This window comes from Synchiropus splendidus, chromosome 4 (genome assembly GCF_027744825.2).
Source record: "Synchiropus splendidus isolate RoL2022-P1 chromosome 4, RoL_Sspl_1.0, whole genome shotgun sequence".
NCBI lineage: Eukaryota > Metazoa > Chordata > Actinopteri > Syngnathiformes > Callionymidae > Synchiropus > Synchiropus splendidus.
In genome coordinates, this window is record NC_071337.1 from 5,709,807 (window position 1) to 5,728,309 (window position 18,503).

General features: G+C 48.2%; 1 protein-coding gene across 25 annotated transcripts in view; it reads right to left on the reverse strand.

Moving 5' to 3' along the window:
• Window positions 1-18,503, reverse strand: part of macf1a (microtubule actin crosslinking factor 1a) — a 147,312-nt gene that overhangs the window by 41,029 nt on the left and 87,780 nt on the right. For 22 of the 25 annotated variants that reach the window (XM_053863891.1, XM_053863887.1, XM_053863875.1 and 19 more), the window contains 29 exons: window positions 11,838-18,386; window positions 11,607-11,762; window positions 11,316-11,531; window positions 10,804-10,953; window positions 9,799-10,056; window positions 9,014-9,163; window positions 8,712-8,945; window positions 8,388-8,552; window positions 8,067-8,240; window positions 7,826-7,993; window positions 7,566-7,757; window positions 7,316-7,489; window positions 7,110-7,233; window positions 6,785-6,984; window positions 6,393-6,710; window positions 6,145-6,311; window positions 5,905-6,061; window positions 5,466-5,577; window positions 4,610-4,672; window positions 4,262-4,500; window positions 4,061-4,190; window positions 3,587-3,786; window positions 3,274-3,501; window positions 2,933-3,209; window positions 2,229-2,827; window positions 1,971-2,159; window positions 1,684-1,890; window positions 714-1,031; window positions 458-640 (listed from right to left, as the gene is read on the reverse strand). In XM_053863891.1, coding sequence (XP_053719866.1) covers window positions 458-640; window positions 714-1,031; window positions 1,684-1,890; window positions 1,971-2,159; window positions 2,229-2,827; window positions 2,933-3,209; window positions 3,274-3,501; window positions 3,587-3,786; window positions 4,061-4,190; window positions 4,262-4,500; window positions 4,610-4,672; window positions 5,466-5,577; window positions 5,905-6,061; window positions 6,145-6,311; window positions 6,393-6,710; window positions 6,785-6,984; window positions 7,110-7,233; window positions 7,316-7,489; window positions 7,566-7,757; window positions 7,826-7,993; window positions 8,067-8,240; window positions 8,388-8,552; window positions 8,712-8,945; window positions 9,014-9,163; window positions 9,799-10,056; window positions 10,804-10,953; window positions 11,316-11,531; window positions 11,607-11,762; window positions 11,838-18,386 — 12,297 coding nt within the window. The remainder of the gene's footprint in view (window positions 1-457; window positions 641-713; window positions 1,032-1,683; window positions 1,891-1,970; window positions 2,160-2,228; window positions 2,828-2,932; window positions 3,210-3,273; window positions 3,502-3,586; window positions 3,787-4,060; window positions 4,191-4,261; window positions 4,501-4,609; window positions 4,673-5,465; window positions 5,578-5,904; window positions 6,062-6,144; window positions 6,312-6,392; window positions 6,711-6,784; window positions 6,985-7,109; window positions 7,234-7,315; window positions 7,490-7,565; window positions 7,758-7,825; window positions 7,994-8,066; window positions 8,241-8,387; window positions 8,553-8,711; window positions 8,946-9,013; window positions 9,164-9,798; window positions 10,057-10,803; window positions 10,954-11,315; window positions 11,532-11,606; window positions 11,763-11,837; window positions 18,387-18,503) is intronic. The other 3 variants (XM_053863884.1, XM_053863883.1, XM_053863882.1) reach the window with 1 other exon arrangement.

Genomic DNA, 18,503 nt, shown 5'->3' on the forward strand with positions numbered 1-18,503 from the left:
AGATTCTCTCGGCACCAGCCAGGAAGTTACATCACGGCAGGAAAATGTGTCTTTAATGATAGCGGCCGGGGTCAGAGGTCGGTCTGAAGTCAGCTTGAGGATCATGCCCAGATGGGCACCAGACAATGAAAACCCTTTGAGCAGCAAAGGAATTCCCACTGATCAGTATCACCAGCCTGAACCACTGCCAGTCTAAATATGGAGGAGTGGCAACAGATAACTGGGGGAAAAGCGCCCCGTTTTCTGCCCTTTAAATATATGGTGGGAGGAAGGAAAGACTGAAAAACATGGTGGGTTTGATAAGGCAACTAAACTCCTTGTAAAACACTGAGCGTCAAGGATGGGTTTGAATCCCTCAGCAGTACATTAGGTCACATTCAAGAAGCGATTTTGTTGCATCACACCCACGCTTCCTTTGTAATTTCATGCTGGCCCGACCCATCGGAACCGGTCTTACCTTGAACTCCTTCAGCTGCTGCTTGATGGTCTCCACTTCAGTCGCCACAACGCTCTCTGCATTCAGTCCATCCTCCGCTTTAGCAAGGAGAGCCTGCAGTTCCGCCACCTGCCTGTAGAACTCCTGCACCCTGGAGGCAGCGTCCTGCACCTGGTCCAGTCTGGCCTGACCACGCTCACTCAGCTGGAACCCAGACAGTCGGCATTAGTTTTCGTGTCACCTGGAGTCAACATGAAGAAGAAGGTAGTGTCCTCACCTTGCCGGCCTGGCGGATCAGGGCCTCAGTCTCCCTGCGAAGTGCCAGGAGATCCGGGGAGGAGCCCTCTCGACGCAGCATCGTGGTGCACTCGGCGGCGTGCTGGTCTAGCTCGGTTCTCAGGCAGCCGAGGCGCTCCTGAAAGCCCTTCAGCAGGTCTGCCTGAGAGGCGAGAGAATCCGCGTCCCGTCCCACCGGGCCCAGAGAGTCAAGCTCATCGTCCAGGTCCGCCAAGCGGGAGAAAATGTCCCGCACGTGAGACTGGACTGAAGCGACTCCCTGAAGCCGAGACTCCAGCTGAGAGCAGCACTGTTCCATCTGAGGGCAGAGGAGAAAAAGGACCGATCAGTCATTTGGAGTAGGAGACTTGCCAAAACTGCTTCCACAGCTCGGAGTTTGGTGGAGCCCTGAGGCCTGGGGGAGCTCCAAAAGAAGTCAAGCCACTACACAATATCCGGGACACATCTGACGGCTTCTTTTCCTTTCACAAAGCAGTCACTCGCCTAAACTAATGTTGGCACACTTTTTGTACACAGCTCTGTCTTGAATTAGACCCAAACAGAAGTTAATGCAAGTCGGTGAAAACCAGTTATAAATTTGACGTCACGCTTTGATTGTAATAATACTGGTATTCAGTTTGAGCTCACATGCACAAACGCAGCAATGAATAACTTTATTGTGAAGGGAACAAAAACTCAAACATCATAACAAGAGTGAATGGTGCGTGATAAAGGAGCGCAGCGCGAACAGGAGTGCTGAACGCGACTCATATATGGTCACTGTTGACGTTATCATGTTTCCAATTATGTCGGAGAATGTAAACAATCACTAGAGTGTGGCGTCATCGGACACCAACCGAAAGCTTTGCGTAACAGACGCAGAGATTCGGCTGTTTTATCGCTGAGGATAGATTATCCAGATCCGTTTTCACAACAACGCCACCTTTCGAAAACGGAATCCGACTTCTCACCTTGTCTGAAACATCCTTGTAGTCTTTCTCTGTGTCTCTGGCTTGTTCCAGGAGCTTCTGTGCTCCACCTGAACCACCCTCCGGCCTCTGAGGGGCGTCCTGTACCAGCCCATGAGCCAGGTCTCTCAGGTAGACCACCTGGTTCTGTAGGGAGCCCAGATTCTCCTGTTGAGTTCGCAGACGCTCCAGACTCTTGGTGCTGCAGGCCTGAAGAGAAAAAAAAGTCAATCAGAAAAATAATCAGAACCTTAAAAAGTCATTCTCACATCAGGAGAACTGCTCCGAACCTGAGCTCCTAAAGCCTCCTGGACTTCAATCTGGTGTTTGGCCGCCTCCAGTCGTCTCTCCACCGCCTGCCGTCCGTCTTCAAACTCCTTCAATCGAGCAGCTAGCTCCTCCAGCTGTGACGTGTGAGTGCCCAGGCTCTCTGCAAGCTTCTCCACCCGCTGGTTCAACTGCGCCTTCTCGTCTCGGACCTACAGACAACACTCAAGTGATCGGCTGAGGTCATATGAATACGATATTCAGTAAGAAGAGTCACTGACCTCGTCCTCCCCAATGCAACAGCGCTCCAGTAATTTATCAGCGGCAGAGTTAAACTGCTCCAGAAGAGGGCGCTGCCTCTCCAGGTCCAGTGTCAGCCCTCTGACCTTCTGTAGGGCTTCATCAAGCTCACATGCATCTAGCGAGGGCTGCATCTGGCTGTCCTTTTGTTCTGTCTGGACCAACCACGGCAGCAGCGCCCCCTTGTGTTGCTGATATGCTTCAGCTTTGTTCAGAGTGGTCTTCAGCTGGTTCTCGCGGTCCGACGCTTGCTGGTTCATGTTCTCCCAGTCTTGCCGCAGGAGGCTGAGGCGGTCCTGCAGTGTGGAGCGTTCTGGGTCGGCAGCAGGCAGAGCAGCGAGCAGTGAAGCCCCCTCGGCCTGGATCAGCTCATAGGATCCACGGTGACTGGCGATGCCGCGCTGCAGCTCCTCGGACTCAGCCAGCAGGGAGCGCAGAGCTTCCGGGTGGCACGGATACGACTCAGACGGCGACTCTCTGCATTGGGCCTCCCGGTCCAGCCAAGACCTCAGCTCCTCAAACATCTGCTGGAATTGCTGCGTGGATGACAACGCTGCTTGCAGCTGCGACAGGCTGTCGGCTGTAAAGAAGACGCGCATCACTTCAAGAGCCAACCAAACGTGTGATAAACTACGAAGGGCTGTTTCGGACTGTAAGACACAAGGCAATCTGTCTGTGTACTGACCTGCTCGCTCCTCCAAACTCCTGAGCGGCCCACTGACGCTCTCCAGTCGTTTCTTCAGCTCGTCCTTCAGGTACGGCTCGGCTACAATGTCACTCAGCTCCTGGCAAAGCCGCTCGGCCTCGGCCAACTCGGTCTGCCGTCTCTCCAGCTCAGATCGGATCTCGCCGGTCTCCTGAAGTCGATGTTTGAGCGCCTCAGGCTGGGCGCTCAGCGAGGCCTGAGTGTCCAACCGCTCACCCAGAGCAGCGACGCTGGACGACAGCTCTCTGAGGAGATGCTGAACAGCAGAACGGGGCCGTGAAAGAGAGTCAAGTGGAACCGCAGAACCTGACTGGATTTACCTGGAACTGCTCGCTGGTTCCTTTGGCTTGGTCGATGTTGTTTGATCTTTGGGACAGCTTGCTGGTGAGCTCGTTCCACTGCTGGGAGATAGAGCCCAGCTCAGCCTGCACCTCCGCCAGCTCCTTGGGTTCCTGCGCGGCATCACCTGCTTGGGACAGGATTCCCTGGGCAGACTGGGTCAGCTGCTCAAACTGGGGCTTTCTGGTTTCAAACTCCCGCATCATGAACTGAGTAGGGAAAAATGACAACAACTCTACCTCAGAGGACTTTTTTCTAATGTTCAAACAGAGAAGAGAGGACACTCCACGTTACCTGAACTTGTTGCTTCTGGGTGTTGAGCATGTTGGGGTCAATGCTCAGGGGCCCCAGCACGCTCATCATCAGCTCCTTCTCCCTCAGCCACGGCCCCAGCTGATTGGCTGCAGTGCTGAAACTGCCCAGTCTGTCAGCGCAGTTCTCCAGCTCTGTCTGTCGCTGAGCAGCGCTGTGATTAGCCTGGTGCCAGCGCGAGTCTGAGGCAGGATCAAACACACATGAGAGATTAGATTAGATTGAGAGAACGTAACTAGGTTATCTATGGAGATTATATCAATTCCACCTGGTTCTGGTCAGGTTTAGAAGCTAGAAAAACATCTGAGATGCTGGAAACTGTGTCCATGTCACGTTAGCTTCAGAATCAAACCAGACCAGGCGCGACTGGACTTTTTTAGTTTGGATTCAAGCCCATGTGAATGTCAGGCTCCAACTTAGATTGTACAAAATGTATTAGCATTTTTGGTTCCGTACCGATGTCCTGCAGCTGCTGCCTCCAGCTCTCGGCCTCAGGTGAATCTGGATTTTCAGCTATCAGCTTCCTCAGGGAACTCTTCAGCTCCTCCACCTTGCTGGAGCGTTCGGCCAGCTCCGACATCAGAGCCTGAAAACGCAAACCAAAACAGTTAAACTGCACTTCTTAAATGTTCAGGAAACCTGAGGAAGTCCACTTGCCTTGTTCTCTTGGGCCTGGGCCTGGATCAGCTCGGGTTTGGAAGGGATGCCTGACTGTCCCTGCTTCAGTGTTTCCTCTTGGTCCGCCAGCCACTTTGCGAGTTCTTCTGCCTCCTGCTTGGCCTTCTGCCGCATGTCCAGAGCGGACTGTTGCTGAGCAAGTCGGTCTTTCAACTCCACACCGAGGGCTCCGTAGCGACCGTTGACATCAGTCACAGCCACCTGGAGCTCCGTCAGGTCTGAGGTGATGGTGAAAAAGAGAACTCCAGTTTGACATGATACGACATTACTTTAGCATGAGAACGAGAGGGGAGCTCACGGAGATATAGAGCAAGCCGTGGAGCTCACCTTTACAAGTGTGAATGCCGTTGACGCTGCCAGGAGCTGCTGAGCCGTTGATGTGTGGAACACCTGGCAGAGGAACAGCACGGTCAGAGACAAGTGTAACATGTTCCTACAGCAGCAGTCAGGGAGTTACGTTTTCATCCCACAAAGACAACTTTCTGACTCTCAATAAGGACCAGCCATATAGATTATATTCCAAGTAATTTCACCCCAAAACTTTATTCAGAGCTCCTCACCAGCTGCGGCAGATGCAGACAAGGCGTCATAGAAGTACATTTACTGAACTGCAAGAGAAGCTAAGTCAGGGGTTTCAAGCTTGACTGATCGCGGGGCGCTAGAGGCCAAGCCTTGGTGAGGCAGGGCAGCAGACCAGCAGCGTGAGCTATGTTGTGGTTTTTGCCACACATCATTGGTCATTTATGTTTTGTTAAAAGATGAGAAAATCCACAAAAAATCTCTTGAAGCTCTCTAGAGCAGGTTTCTTTTAAAAAATGTCAGCTTGCATGGCACAAAAAAATAAGCAAGGTACCCATCTAGGGAAAACTAACAATGGGCACATGACCAAAATGCTAGCTACATCCATCATACTGGCACCAAAACTGCAAATGTGTCTTGAAGCTTGAATTTAAATCAACCCCCATTGGACGAAGTGGGTGTGTCCTGTGGGACCACACCCACACACATGTTAAAATTGGGTGGCAGACCGCAGAACTGCATCCTAAAGGCCACAAGTTTCACAGATGAATCCTCTTGGAAGGAAACTGAGTTGTTCATAGGCCTGAATTCAGCTGGAAACAAACGAAGCACGGGACAACTTCATCATACGGTCTTTAAATAATGTGTATATGGATATTTTTACCCGGTTTAGTTTGAGGAGCGGTGATGTCGATGACGAGGGTCTCCAATTCGGATCCGGTCTTGTTCAACTCCTGCACCCTTGATCCCTGCGACTCCCACTCGCCTGACAATTCCTGAAGGACCAAAGATTTCAATGAATCAAGATGAATCTCATCACTAAAAAAGCAGTACATATTTAGTGAGATAAGTATCAGGTCATGCAGCTCAATTCCATCCATGTTGTGTTTTTGCCTAATATTATGGCCCCACACTTGTTGCAATAAAAAGCATTCAATTGACATACAATTGATAGCAATGACCTCAGTGGGACAGAACGTGGCACTAGGTACATGTATAAGTTCCTTGTCCTGTTATGAATGCTTCCTGAAAATCTTGTTGAATTCCTTTGATCCATTTTTGAGCTCCTCTCCTGACAAACCCAGCAATCAAAATATAGGCACCTGGAGCTGGTGGACTCGTCTCTGCAGACTCTCTGTGCTGTGGTTGACCTCCTTGGACGGCAGCTGCTCCTGCGCCGTCTGAAGCCACCTCTGGAGGGAGCCGGAGAGACTGCGGAACTGAAGGAGTTGCTGCTCGCACATCTGGGTGGCAGCAAACCTATCCACAGAGACAAGTGTAAATATCAACAGATCTCTGATGCCCTCTTGTGTATGAGACAATTAATGGCCAGGACAAGTCACCTTTCGTTGATGTCAGCCTCCAACTGATTGAATGCATCAGAGACGAGCCGCACTTGATCTGTTAGTTTTTGAGTGTTCTGCAGAGCTCCAGATGTGCTAAGCTCACTGCCGGTGTTGCAGAAAGTCTTTAGCTGAGCCGACTCCAGCTCCATTTCTGACCGGACCTCCTGAGAATTCACACACAATTAATTTAAAGGACGTTTCCTTTGACTTCCTTATATGTTGATTATTTAGCACATAACTCTTACCTGGATAGTCTCTCTATAGTCCACAACGCTGCGGTCCGGTTGTCCCACTGGGCTCAAAGCCTTGAGTCGGCTCTGGGTGAAGACCTCCAGGTCGGCCCCAAGCCGTTCAAAGCTCTCCAGTCTTGGCAGCAGAGCCTTCAGTTCACCTTCACGCTCCACTTGCCTGGATTGTGCTGCTGAATACTTGTGAGTGAGCTCATCTAGGGAGCTCTGGAGACCTGAAGCTGTGCTGGCATCAGAACTCTGGAAGAGCTTGGACACAGAATCCTGCATTGCTTCCACTGCATTCTGTCGGGAGAGAAGCTCTTGGCGCAGTTTCTGTGGGAAAAACCACACATATTTTTTAGAAAACAGCAGCTTCATGGTGACAAAGGAACGCCCCTCAGACTCACCTGGTTCTGAGTGAGGGCGTCTTGGACAGCCTGAGCAGTGGGCTCCACAGGACCCGGGTTCAGAACTAGCATGTCCAGCCAGCTAAGCAGACCCTTCAGGCCTTCTTGAACACTAACAGACTGGGCCATTGCGGTCTGCAATTGTTCAGCTCGCTCAGAAACAGATGCAGAGAGGGAGCCAAACCTTTTCTCCAAACCATCTGGAAATGAAACATCTGGGTTTAGTCTGGACTTTTCAGAACGCTTAGACAGATCAATCACCCGGGAGAACTGAGTTCAGCAATTCAGTGTGGATTTCACAGTCTGGAGGATAATGCAGACGTACCTGCAGTACACAGTATGTCCACTGCTTTCAAAGATGGCGCCTCTTCTGTACTGACCAGATCTCTTCCTTCTCTCTTTACCTTCTCCAGCTGGACTGAGCGCTCAGCAAGCTCATCCTGCAGCAGCTGAGGACAGATACATCAATGCCTCAGTGGACACCCAACACCTCAATATCTTCTCAGGTTGGTGAGAAAATAAGAGCCTCACCTGGACTTGTCGTAGGGAGTTCTGCAGGTTCTGTGGATCCACCTCCCCACTGGCCTTAGCAATGCTTTCATTCTGCTCCTGAGCACTCAGCCAGGAGTGGAGGGATACAGCCTGGTCCTGGTACTGCTGGTAACGTTCCAAGAGGCCAGACAAACGTCCGCCCAACTCGGACGACTGCAGAAGAGCATAAGGTTGATGTATGTGGCTTTGATGTTTCTGCCACTGGAGCTAAAGTGCAGAAGCTTCTCACCTTGATGTGCAGGTTTGTGTATCTCTGGTTGGCGTCTCGAAGTTTGTCATCGACCATCGCCTTGGTGTTGTTCAGAGCTGGGTCAGAACCACCAGCCTGCTCCAGAGCTCCAAGGACAGACCCTTCAACCTTCTGGCCAGAGATCTGAACGAACCTCAAATCCGCCTTATGGCAGATGATGTCCTCGGCAAGCTGGGCACAGAAGGCAGAAACGTTTATGAACATGTTTGGAAGGTTCCATCACTTAATCCTGTTTGTACCTTCCTGTGCTCCTCCAGGCGCTCCTTCAGTCCCTTAGCATCAGTCTCTCCCTCTCCTAAATGGCGAAGCTCCTGCTCACACTGATCCATCCATGAATCCAGAGCTTCGTGCTCCTCCTGGAACTTTGTCAGCTCTTCCTTCAGAGCTTCAGACTTCCTCAGTCGATCCTGCAGAGAAGACTTAAGTCAGCAGCAGCTCACCACCTTCTGAGTTCAATAGAGGCTGGTTAGTATGGAGGACCTGGCAGCTCTGGAGTTTGTCCTGGTGCTGAGCCTGCAGCTGGTCCAAGCTTGCACGCAGTCGCTGCTTCTCTTCAGGAGGAACAATGGAGTCCGGCTGATCCAGGAGGGCCCGGGTCGACTGTGTGATGGTGAGAAGTTTGGCCTGCTGAGCCTGAAGCTGCTGGAGCTCCGCCTGCCGAAAATGACAATGACATTATCACTCTATAAAGAACACAGAGGCTGTACTGCACCTACAAATAAAGTAAAGGAAACCCATATTCAGTTAATGCATTCGTGTTCTTGCAGTTCAGGACTTTAACATTGGATTCTAGTTTCATACCTGTAGTGACTCTGTATGTGACATCACACCCTTGGCAGGTTGGGAAGACGAATCAGTGATGTCGAGTCCTGAGACATGATCAACTCCTCTGTTGGATTGGTGAAGAGTGGACAACTCATTCAGCAGAGAGTCCATCTGAAGCTGAGTCTCTTCCACTGCTTTGGCCTGAGAAGTAAATATGCTGTCAATCATTTGTCACCATTATTTGGAAACATAAGCCTAAGTCGGAGATCATGCACTGTTTTCCCAACAAACTGTTGCGGTACATTATGGGACAGAGTGGTGAGACTTTAACACGTCTGTCAGTTGCTCCTGCTGTCTCACCTTCTGTGTGTTCTGTTGCACCGTTGCACTGATGGCTGTGTCCAGGTCTGACTCCAGCGTGTCGGCAGAGTGAGTCAGAGAGTTGTATTGCTCCTTCATCTGTGCAAGCGCCGCCTTCAGGTTGTCCCTCTCCTCTGCACTGAGGTTGTCTCCACGTTCGGCCAGGAAGTCCTCCACCGAGCGAATGGCCTCAGCAATGGCTTCGCCTTTGCCCTGGAGGGTCTTCTGCACCTCCTGGAGGACATAGTGTTTTTTTTAGGATTTATGATCAGAGATGACCTGAAAATAATCTCTCATCTCACTTTCAAGTTTTTCTGCTTTTCCTGGAGGACACTCATGTCATCCGTCTCTGACCCAGCCCTCTGATTGGCCAGAAGACTAGCAGCTCCGGCCAACCACATGGAGAGACCTTCAAGCTTCTGTGAGCACTCTGCTGTCTGCTGCTGGACCACCTGAGCAAAAGATGCTTGAGTTAACAGCCGTTTAAAGTGCAGCTGGATTAGTGCCTGTGCACCTCCAAAAATATCTATGCAATATGAATAAAAGAAAAAAAGAAAGACGGGAGAGATAAAGAGACTGTGTTGATCAGTAATATAGTCAAGTCCATGTATGATTTTTGAAAAACAGTAAGAACAATTTGCTAAAACATAATCCCGACTAAAGAAGTGAGGACTTTGCCAAGCTTTGATCACATTGTGTCCAGAGATCACACGCACACTCAAACAGACAACAACATACTTGCAAAATAACACAACAGGAAAACTGCAAAAACATTTTTAATTTTTTTCCCCCTTTCTTAAGCGCTATATGGACACGAGCAGAAAAACAAACAAGTGCGCGACACTGGCGGGCAAGCATGTTCTTCACTGGTCATCTGGAACAGCAGAGCAAACAGGTTAATAACACACGTGAGGTGAGGCGAGCACTGAGGCAAATGAGTGTAAAGGTGAGAAGGAGGTGACATGTTGGTTGGTTATTGAGATTCAAACCAAGAGTGTGGTTTGTAAATGAACCCTGAAACTGTGAAGTATGTTAAGCACTTTCATGCTGGCATTAGTAAGAAAGAACACAGCGACTGAACCCAAACCTCTCTCTCTCTGGCACATTGCTCTAGTTTGTCCATTTCAGCAGCCCTGACTCTCTGCTGGGCTGCCAGTGACCCAGACCAGGCCTGGACTTGACCTGACGTGCAGTGGAAAGACGTCTGCAGCTGCTGAAGTTGACCCAGGAGATTCCTGCTCTGCTCCGGTTCTAGATCCATGCCTCGCTCGGATATGAAGACTTGAATGTGAGCAGCCACAGAATTGACTTCACCCGAGCGAGAAGTGAGAGAAGACTGAAGCTCCTGCAGGACAGGCAGACAGAGGTTAGTATTGTTTTCATCTTGTTCATAGGAGTCATTACTTGGTTCTCAACTATTGAGTAAAAAATTGTCATCATGACATCACGAAGAGTTAGTGGGGAGTCTTCAACATCAGGAAAGACATTCCTGATTTTGTGGTTTGGGTTACAGGAAACCACAACAAGAAAGTGGACAGGATTATTGTGGTTTGGCACCTGAGGGAACGGACCAGGTTAAGTGAGATCTACTCCTCCCGGATTATTGTTAAATTCCGTTACACATCACAGCTAAAGTCGGTTCTGCCAACACACTTGAACAGTTTTTATGATAAATATTGAACATGTTTAATATTTAGAATTGTCGGTTCAAAACAATTGGGTGGGTGATTATCGGGAGAAATTCACGCCCAATACACCTCAGTACAGGGGATAGTCAAATAGGATAATGTCACAAGCGTCACGATAATTGAGTATTTGCCATCGCTGTCAGGAAGGAGCAAGATCGGGTCCAAAACAGTCTGATTATTGCTGAGTTTGTGTTTAAGGTTCCAAAATGCTCATTCACAGAGGTGACTGTTTACAAAAGGGAAGTAGTTTGAGGTGAAGTTCACCAGGAAGAATTACATTCTTTCATTCAACTATGAATGTTCCGATGAGTTACAGACTAAAGTTACACACTGAAAAGTGAAAGCGTGTTTTGGATTCTCCGAGTATGAAGGCATCCTTGAAATGATCAAAAGTATAAACTTGCCTCACAAACTTTCAGTTGATCTTGAACGTCCACATCCTTCTTCTTATCTTCAGCAATCTCCACATCCATCCGACCATTCACCTCCTGCAGCCACGACAGGAGGCTCAGCACTTGTTCTCCCAGAGATTGCTGCTCCGACAGCACGGCCGCCTAAGAGATGGGACACCCAGAATCAGAGTTGGATGTCGTGATAAGCTATTGAGGTAATAGTTGTGTGTAATGTTAGGAGTAAAGGTCACATAGATCTGCAAACCCAAAAATATAGGAACAGAAAATGCCACAGTTTTGAAAACAAGAAAAAATGACAACTCAACAAATCAACAAGGGAATATTTTATATGCTGGATTGAGGAAATGTACTCTAACCAGCATGAGGCACAACGCCCAGCAACCCTTTGTTGTCACTCCAATCTTCATCTCAGCATTTTAAGGACAAGAAAAGCACCTCAAGCAGAACAAAACAAGTTTCTTTGTGGCGGCCAATGATGCAGTTAAATCTTATTTCACTCTCACCTTGACTGAATCTCTGTTGCTGCGCAGACTTTGCAGAACGTTGTCAGAGAGCGTTCTGGCAGCACGATAGCCACGAGCTAAGCTACATCCATCTTTCTCCAGAGCCAGCAGAAGTTGGGGAGGAACTTTTGTCGCTTTGGCTTTCGACAGGTTCTCAGCAATTTCTACCTCTGAATTGATTTGTGGCTCCAAGTCACTGAGTTCAAGATCCAGAGACTAGAATGAAGGCAAAAGCAGAAGTTGTGTTTAAGACATCTGAATATTATTCTGTGAAAGAATTTGTTTGTTCACCTCAGTGTGTCTGATGATGTCATCTAGAGCGATGAGCCCTCGGCCTACAGCCTGCTGCTGCTGCTGTTTGAGTCGAACCTCAAGATGTCTGACCATGGAGACCAAAGCAACGATTCTCTGGTCGTGTTCCAAACATTCCTGTCGTGCCAGAGACGACTGGAATTCAAACATAAGTTCATTAACGAAAGACGAAGGTGATGCAAACATACAGTGGATCTTACGAACCCTCACCTGGCCCGACACAGATGCTGCTTCCACATGGCTCAGGAGGGTGTCCTCCATGATGTGAGCGTTATAGTCTTCGTCCAAACTTTCTGCGGTCGTGTCTGACCTTGAGATTTCAGTAGACTCAGATGAAGGATCTTCTGACAGCAGGCATGACGCGTCTGGGGAACTCGAAATGGGTTGACTAACAGTGGCACGTTCACCTTGCACATATGTGCTCGCAGGTTTTACGACTGAGCTCTCAGATTCAGTGGTGGACACAGGATGTAGTTTGGAATTTGGATCAGTGCAGAGGCTCTCTTGGGCGTCAGCTGACGAAGATTCTGTCTGCAGCGTCATCCCCCATTGGCGTGTTTTATCAGATTGAACTAAATCTGAGGGTTTTTCTTGACTTAGCTGATTAACGTTTTCCTTTGTCTGGATGACTGACTCCATGTCAACAGTACTTTGCCTCTCTGAATCCAGCAGTTCATCACCAAGCTTTTTGTCGTCTTCGATCAGCTGTTCTTTCGGACCTGAGCTTATGCAAACATCTTCTGGTTGGAGAAGATAAGATGGACCTTGTTGACGAACCACGACTCTAGTGTCTTTTGACGGAATAGATGACTCAAGTTGACCATCAGGATACGTTCCCTGTGCGACGGATTCTTTTTCCAATGTGAGGTCAGGGTCCGACCTGACTTTGGGGTTCAGTTTCCTGGCAAGGATCTCGCTCTCTGGCTTCTCGTTTACATCCGAACTAGTGCCTGAGTTTTCTGAAGGCACTATTAAAGAAGGTACTTTTCCAAATGTCTTGTCTGCAGTGTCTTTTCTTGCAGGTTCAGCGCCACGTTGCTCTGGGGACTCTTTCTTAGTCAAAGGTGTGACATCATCTGTAGATGCCACAGAGTCCAGATTTGTGTTGCCAAGATCAAAAACATCCATCTGAGCCTTTTCTTTTCCATTTAAGCATTCAAAAGAATCTTCCACCTGATCTGAAGTAGAAGACACTTGCACTGATTCCTTTGTTCCTAATTCCAAGGAGGACATTTGGATCCTGCTAATGGAGGCCTTGTTAGAGTATTTTTCTTCAGCGAGCGTCCCAAAATCCTGGTGATGATTGAGCTTGGTGTCAATACTGGTAAATTCCTCTTTTGGAAACTCTGACATCAATTCAGACTCACTTCCCTCAGGGGGGATTTGAAGGTTTTCACCAACAGGGGGCTTGATTCCCTCACTAGACGGTGCGTCATCAGTGCTCAGCTTTTCCCCTGCCGTGGAACTCTTGATATTTTCTGTTGTCAGGTCATATTTACCAGGAAGTGTCTGGACTTTTTGCAGGGTCTTGTCTTCTACATCCCCTCTGGTCTCTAACTGAGCCAAGTTTGACTGGATTTCGTGATTGTTTATTACCTTGTTTTCACTGAGAGGAGACTCACCCATGGCTTGACTGCAGAGATTGTTCAGTGATTCATGTGCAGTGGTCGAAATGTTGCTCTTTGGCGTAGAATCCCAATCATCGGATTTGTCCTCGGAATGCAAGCTAGTAGACTGTGTAAGTTCTGGTAAATTTAGGGGAGGTTCCTGGGTAGGAGCTGCCACTGGCAGTTGAGATTGAGTCACACTTGGTTTACGCATTTCTGGTTCAATAACTCTTGACTTAAACTGCCTACTGGTGGTATTGTCTTGAGTCACTGAGGGAGCTGTTTTGGTCTGATCTTTTTCAGGTGCTTCAGATGAAACACCCACTTTCTCATCCACCAGTTGGTGTCCAGCAGCCACCTGAGGCTGCTCAGCGACGTTTGAAATATTCATCTTCTTTTTCTTATTTCTTTTACTTTGCTGTGTTTGCCTTGGCTCAGTAGAAGAAGCTGCTTCAGCTTCTTCATTCAGTGCAGTGGCATCGATTTTCGGTATTGATGTCTCCAACACTAAGCCTGTCGCGTCTTGTTCAACAGACTCTTCATCCGCAGCTTTGTCCCCACTTTCTTTAGGTGTTTTGAGGTCCTGGTCCAACTCCTTCGTTTTTGAGCTGCCACTCTCTTTCTTGCCAGCTTCCTTGCGCAACGCCTTCAGCTCCTCAGCAGCCTGTTTATCACTGACGGCAGGCTCAAAGACCTTTTTCAGGATTCTTTCCTTGGCTTTTAGTATCAGAGCAGCTTTCTGTTCATCAGGTAGAGTTGACTTGCGCGGAAAATCCTTCACAGTAGTGCTTTGTACTTCCGGATATTTCTGTGAGTCCAGATCCTTCTCTGCTTCATGCCTAGCTTCTTTCTTGCCACATATGTTCTTTAAAACATCTGTATCTGAAGTCAGCTGCTGACCCGTTGAAACCGTCTGTTCTTGTTTGGGCATTATGTGTTCAAACGTATTTCTGTAATCCTTTTCTTCTAATGTTCCGTTAGACCCCTCCATTCCTTTTATTTCAGGACCTTTAGATCCTTTTTGGAATGATGTTTTGTTTGGTTCAGAGGAAGGACGTTGATCCGCACCATCTTCAGCTTCTCGCAGGTCAATGCAAACCGCCTGGTTTGTCTTTGCTAACCCTGTTTCACTCTCATCTTCCATGGCCTTTTCTTTCTTTTTACCCTTCCTCTTCTTCTTACTCTTGGCTTTTGTCTGCTCAACGCTAAGAGCTGCCTCAGTCACAACACCTTTCTCATTACTTACGCTCTTATCAAATATCTCTTGTTCCACGCCATGAGGCATTTTAATCTCTTCAATCTCACTTCCTAGATCACCAGTCTTTGGTAAGGAAACAAGTGGCTCTTCAAATGTTTCATCTCTGAGGTGAGCAACAGACACATCCTGACTTTTTGAACAATCGTCCTTCAATTCCTCAACAACCTCAACAAGTTCACCACAACCAAAAATGATCTTATCCGATTTCTCCCCAGAAATAATGGATTCAACCATTTCAATCTGCGGTACAATCTCCTCAATGGCCTGTTGGATTCTTCTCTCAACATTGGTGGCGAATTCACTCAGCATGTCGATGGACTGGTCGGGTCCTACAATGCTGGTTTCCTCCTCTAACACTGGAGACACTTCCTCGACTTCCATTTCAACGACAGCAGACTGTTCAAAAGCTTCACAGGTTGCATCAGTATTCAAGTTCATGAAGTCATTGTCTGACAAAGGAGATGGCTTCTCTGTGTTACCATCTGACCAGGTAGACGGACTGTCTGTGCTTGCAACTGTCAGTTCCATATGTGGGCTGTGCACATCATCGGATGAAGGAATAGGGGCAGCTCCATCCACATGAGCCATTTTCTCCTGAATCTCGACAGCAATGTTTGCTGGAATCAGACCAGCTACAACAGCATCGTTGACATTAGAAACTCGTTGACCAGTGGCAGCGTCGCCTAATCCTCCCATTCTAAATTGGTTGATGGCTATTGTCTTGGCCATGTCTTCAGACAGCAAATGTTTATTTAAGGCTTCAGATAGGCAACATCGTTCACCAGTTGCGATGTCGATGATCCCACCACTGTCTGCCTGGCTCTGGAGCAGTCTCAAGGCTGGAACTGGATCAACCTCATTGGCAGAAACTCCTTCATGAAGAGTTAAACTTTTCACCCCTCTGAAGGGGCCAACTTGAAGAAAGCGTTGACCTGTTTCGATGTCTACGTTGGCTTGGTTGACAAGGTCTGCATAAGGCACTATCTTAGCAGTTTTAGGGTCGAGCAATCCTTGCGTGATGTTAGCCGAGGCCATAGCTTCTTCAAACTTGTTCTCATCCAGAAGACCTTTCGAAACTGCCTTGTTTAAAGTCAGTTTAGATCCAGTGGAGGGGTCTGTAATCGCTCCAGTTGATGCTTGGAAAGTGGCAGCTTCAGTAAATGATCTTGCACCTGGTTGTCCTCGGTATACCAGCTCTAGTTCTTCTAGCCCAGGAGCAATAGAGCGATCAACCAGTCCTCTCTCTACAGCATCAGCCACTGACAGTCTAATTCTAGAAGGATGGTGAATGATGCCACCTTCAGCCACTTGTCTCGCCAACACCTGATAGGCAATCTCTGAGCTAACAAGCCCCTTTGTTATGGCTTGCTCCAAGGGAACTGGAGATCCAGACAGTGGGTCAATTACACCACTCATCTGTAGCTGTAAAGAAGCTTTGTTGAAAGTTGTCACTTTGTCAGAATTGTTTCCTTGGAAGGCTTTCTCAAGAGCAACAAGTTCCTCTTTCTGACTCTCATCTATTAACCCTAGCTCAGATGCAAACGTCACAGAGACCTTACTGCTGCTTACTGGATCAACAATACCGCCAGAAACGACTTGGGCCTCCAGAAGTCGATCAGCAGTTTTGGGATCAATTAATCCTGCCAGAGCTGCCTCCCTGACCCCACATAACCTGCTCTTCTCCATGTCTACAATTCCTGCGACCGTTTTATCCGACTCTAAGACACTCCACATCAACTCCTCATCCTCTATGCCTTCTTGCATTACATCCTCCAAGCTAAGTGCATTACCACTCCTGGGGTCAATAAAGCCTCCAAATAAACCGGCCTGTGCCATTAACTGAACCACTGTATGGCTTGGAAGAACACCTTGAGCAACTGCCTCATCGGGAAGGAGTCGTTCCCCGTCTTCAGTCAAAAGGCCTCCCTGCTGGAGATCTAGGACTAGTCTCTTGAACTGAAAATCGTCTACTTCTTTTTCAATCTCTTCTTGTGAGAAAGCAACTGCAGATGAAGCTTCAACCAGAATGGTCTCTTCCTGAACTCTATCTTTGCCTAACGTAGGTTGGGAATCCTCTTCACGTTGCTGATCTTCAACTTGTGTGGCATTGTCTTTAGGAAGATCAAGGACTACTTCAGGTGACAGTTTACTGTCCTCTGGTTTTGGAAAAACTGTGGTAGTTTTCCTCCAAGTTGCAAAGGCTGTGCACTCAATATTTGGATCATTACAATCATCAAATTTAAAAGAAGCTGAAGAGGGGTGTTGGAGAGGAGATCTTCCTACATATTTATCCTTTGCATCACTTGCTGGGGGAGCACCATTGTATTCAGTCGCTTCCTTAGAGCTTTCTTCTGCAATGCTTTCCTCTTCTTTGATTTCAAGCTCTCCAACTGGCTGGACATCAACCTCACCATCCATTTTACCTTCTGCCCATACCTGATCTGATGATGGTCTGTCACTATTTATGGAGCTCCCCAGAACAGTTGTGCTGAGAAAAGACACAAGCTCTTGATCAAGCACCAGCAAGCGTTTTCCTGAGTTGGCATCAATGTAGCTGTTAGTCATGACATGAAAGACCATTTTCTCTTTCTTTTGTTCACTTGTTTCTTTTTCCTTCTCAGGAGGAGGGTCACTTTGGAGAGACACTGATTGCGGGGTTGATGGATATGAGGAGGTCCTGGCAGAACTCAACCAGTTCATGGATGAGCTACCCAACGGTTTCATGCTCGAATGAAGGTCTAGAATGGATATCTGTTGAAGGACCCTGACAAGCTGAGGGTGAAGTAGCCCTCCCACATCCTCCTTTAGGGGTACGACCTTGAGTGTTTCTGGGTTGTACAAAGCTCCAACGTCATGTCGCTGCTTTAGGATTTTCCTTGCCAGATCTGCAGACACCATTCCCTGTTTGACTGCCTCACTGATGGCCATGAGCTCTCCAGATTCAGGCCACAACATTCCTTGGAAAGTATGAAGGCACTCAAGTACTAATAAAGCCAAACGGGGGGAGAGAAGATCCCTGTCAATGCTTTCATCTAAATTCAGTCTTTCTCTACTGAAAGGGTCGATGAGCCCTCCATTGTTCAGCTGGCGGGAGAGCATGGCACACGCTAAATCCTGGTCCATGAGCCCATGACGAACAGCCTCTTGAATTGTTAGTCTGTGACCAGACCGGGGGTCAGCAATGCCCCCAGCGAAGAGTTGAGCCTCAAGGAGTCGTACAGTAACTTTACGATCAATGAGTCCTTCCTGCACTGCACGGAAGATACCGACTTTCCTTCCTGAACGAAGACACACGGTTCCCCCAGGTTGCTGTTTGACAGGAAGGAAAAGGAATCCACTGTCATCAGGGACACAACGCTGCTGGAGTTCAGAGAGGGTCAGTTTCTCTGCTGTGCTCGGATCAATAAGTTCACTGCTTTGATTCTTGCACTGAAGCTTGGAGACGGTCTCTTGGGGTAACAGTCTCAATTTGGCAGCTTGAGCGAGACTCAGTAATGCTCCATCTGACTTTCTCAGCCCACCAGTGTTCATTTCCAGTTCAAGTATGCGAAGGGCAGCCTCGTCTCTGATGAGTCCTAGCTCCAGAGCTTTCACTGCCAGGAGCACATTTTGTTGTTGGGCAGAGTTTGCCCCAGATTCCACCTTCACCACAGCCTGCGCTAGCTCAGACAGACATTTCTCTGTATGGACGTCAATCAGTCCTTGAGCCAGACTCTGCTCCAGCGATAAACCTTCAGGGTCATCAGGATGGATGAGCCCGCCTGTCATAACAAGCTGAGCTTCCAGTAGTGAGAGAGCAGTGTCTTGATCGATCAAACCTCTTTGCGCAGCCTGGAAAATGGAGTACGTTTCCACTGTTCCAAGGTCGATTACTCCCGTGATAACGTTCTTTTTCTACAAGAGACAGAAAGACCAACAGTTTGTGCTCAAGATGGCAACGACATTGGAATTAAATATGTTGTTATTTGTACTTAACACAAATGTAATTGGAGTGTCCGTTTAATAAATACG